Source organism: Myotis davidii, unplaced genomic scaffold, assembly GCF_000327345.1.
Source record: "Myotis davidii unplaced genomic scaffold, ASM32734v1 scaffold362, whole genome shotgun sequence".
NCBI lineage: Eukaryota > Metazoa > Chordata > Mammalia > Chiroptera > Vespertilionidae > Myotis > Myotis davidii.
The window spans coordinates 2,756,193-2,758,636 of record NW_006297152.1 but is presented as its reverse complement, the minus strand read 5'-3'; the positions used below and the strand labels follow the sequence as shown (position 1 = coordinate 2,758,636).

The following is a 2,444-nucleotide window of genomic DNA, read 5'->3' as shown; positions in this document are numbered from 1 at the left end:
AGGATAAATACCTTCATATCATCATTATTTTGTCGTTAATATTTGTTGACCAGAACCATATTGTATGGAGATTTAAAAGGTATTATTATTTATCATACAGAGACATCTATGGGTTTTTGGTACCATCTTATACATAGAATTGTCAATAACAACACTTGTCAATTTCTCCAGTTAGGTGGGCAGGAAATTCTCTGGGTAGTAACTATGTAGGATGAGGCAGAGTAAGTACCATTCATACTGTCGACATCTGAAGCTACTAAGTTGTACTTGAACTTGATTTCTCCAGTTAGGTGGGCAGGAAATTCTCTGGTAGTAACTATGTAGGATGAGGCAGAGTAAGTTCCATTCATGCTGTCGACATCTCCTGAAGCTACTAAGTTGTACTTGAACTTCGATGATAGAAAATGCACCTAATTAATTTTTTGTAACTAAATCACCTCAGCTCTGATTCTAGTTAATGGGGGAGAATTCTGAGAACAGGTAATAACTGTGATAAATTGGGTTAGAAAACATTTTTAATTTTTTAACAGTAATCATAAATTTAAAATTTTTATAATTTAGTGTGTGAAATCATATTTGCCAATTTGAGTTTACATAGTGATAAAATGACTTCCTCTCTTCTCAATATTTTGCTCACCAAAATGGGCATATGATTTATAAGTCTGTGGTGGAAGTAGGAATGATACTGCATTAAAATTACCAGACAAAACTGTTATAATATGAAATTAATCTCTCTCATTAAACTTCTCAAAGTCTTAAGTACTTTGCATTTACTGTACCAACATTCCCATTATTATATTTAAGTATAGGCTATAAAATCGAAGTAATCTTTTCTATCATTAGCCCTATTGGCATCATTTCTTTTGACACTCTCATTTGCTTTGAATTTTGTTTGGGCTGAGGACTCCCACATTTTTATCTCCAGCTCAGACTTCTCTGGCATGGTGAACTGAGTGGTCTCAATGAATGCCTGTTCTGGTCACCTGTGGTGATTCCTATCGTAGTGACCAGTACCTCCACCCATCCGCTTGCTTCTGCCAGAACCTGGTATTCCTTCCTACCTCCGTCTCCCCTACTCCTTAAACCTACATCCTCTTAAGTCTATTTCCTGATCCCATGTTAAATTATTTACTCCTTTCTATTTCCACTGTAAAGGTATCCTTTATAAGCTGCATTAATACCATATAATAGCCTCTGAACTCTCCCTGGCATCCATTCTTTGCTACGGGAATCCACTCTTTATTCAACAGCCAGCATGGCTGATCATACTGTACCCTCCCCTACTGAAACCCTCTAACAGCTGGAGATGAAACCCTTCATTTCAATAAAGATGAAGAACCAGACACCTTAGCATGATGTGAAGGAAGAAGATTCAAAGGTCAGGAAAGTGTACAGGAACTCTTCAATACGTTTGATAATTCCAAGAATAAAAACCAACAGAGCCAACACTGTACTCAGATCCAGTTTTTGTGTAGGATCCCTGTAAAAGAGGCAGGGGTGATATATTTTAAGCAGGACTATGGTGTGATATGTAGAATTTGAACAGTCGTTATAAGATTGACAGTGGTTATGTCATTCATTAAAATGTATAGCAGTAGTAAATTGTATGAGCTTCACTACTCACTCATATTCTAAACTTCTTAGGTACATGGGTTTAATACTCCTCAAAATGAGCAAAATGAGTTTTGTACTACCAAGAATTGTCCTGCTATCAAATCTTTCATGAATGTTTTTCTATACTTGAATTTAACATTTGGTTCCATAGATGTGATATGAAAAAAAGATCCAAAGACAGAGAAACAGCGATCAGACTATTAATCCCCAGAGGGAAAGTAGGGGAGGGAGGGAGCAAGGAGGAGAGATCAACCAAAGGACTTGTATGCATGCATATAAGCCAAACCAATGGACATGGACAACAGGGAGATGAGAGCAAAAGTGGGGGGAGGGGAGGATGGGGATTTAATGGGAGAGATGAGGACACATTTGTAATACCTTAACTAATAGTTTAAAAAAAAAGAAAAAAGATTATTCTGTGATATGTTTAACAGTAAGATCTTGTTGAAATACTGTAGAAATCATTGATTATCTGATCTCCTTCCCCCCACTCTTTTTGCAAAGTTATGGATTTTCATGATAATATGTATTTGTTCAAGTTCCACCCACCATCATAGGTGCCAACTCCGCCAATGAAGTCTCAGTTGTCCTCAGTCACGACACCAGCCTTGAATGCCAGGTCAAGGGCACTCCCTTCCCAGTGATTGACTGGTTCAAAGATGGCAAGTGAGTATCTTTTCTGTATTTGTTACAAGGGTATTTATAGGAAATCGATGTGTAAACGCAGATGGATTTTCTCTTAATTATTTTACCTCACGGACTATTATTGAATGAGCATGACAGAAGACAATATTGCTCAAAAAATGGTTTTTATGAATTACAAGGCTCCT

The 2,444-nt window shown here is 37.0% G+C and overlaps 1 protein-coding gene across 1 annotated transcript in view; it reads left to right on the top strand.

Moving 5' to 3' along the window:
- Nucleotides 1–2,444, top strand: part of LOC107181387 (hemicentin-1-like) — a 27,779-nt gene that overhangs the window by 11,255 nt on the left and 14,080 nt on the right. Inside the window, exon 7 of the mRNA XM_015569925.1 lies at nt 2,154–2,280. Within this exon, the coding sequence (XP_015425411.1) occupies nt 2,154–2,280 (127 nt within the window). The remainder of the gene's footprint in view (nt 1–2,153; nt 2,281–2,444) is intronic.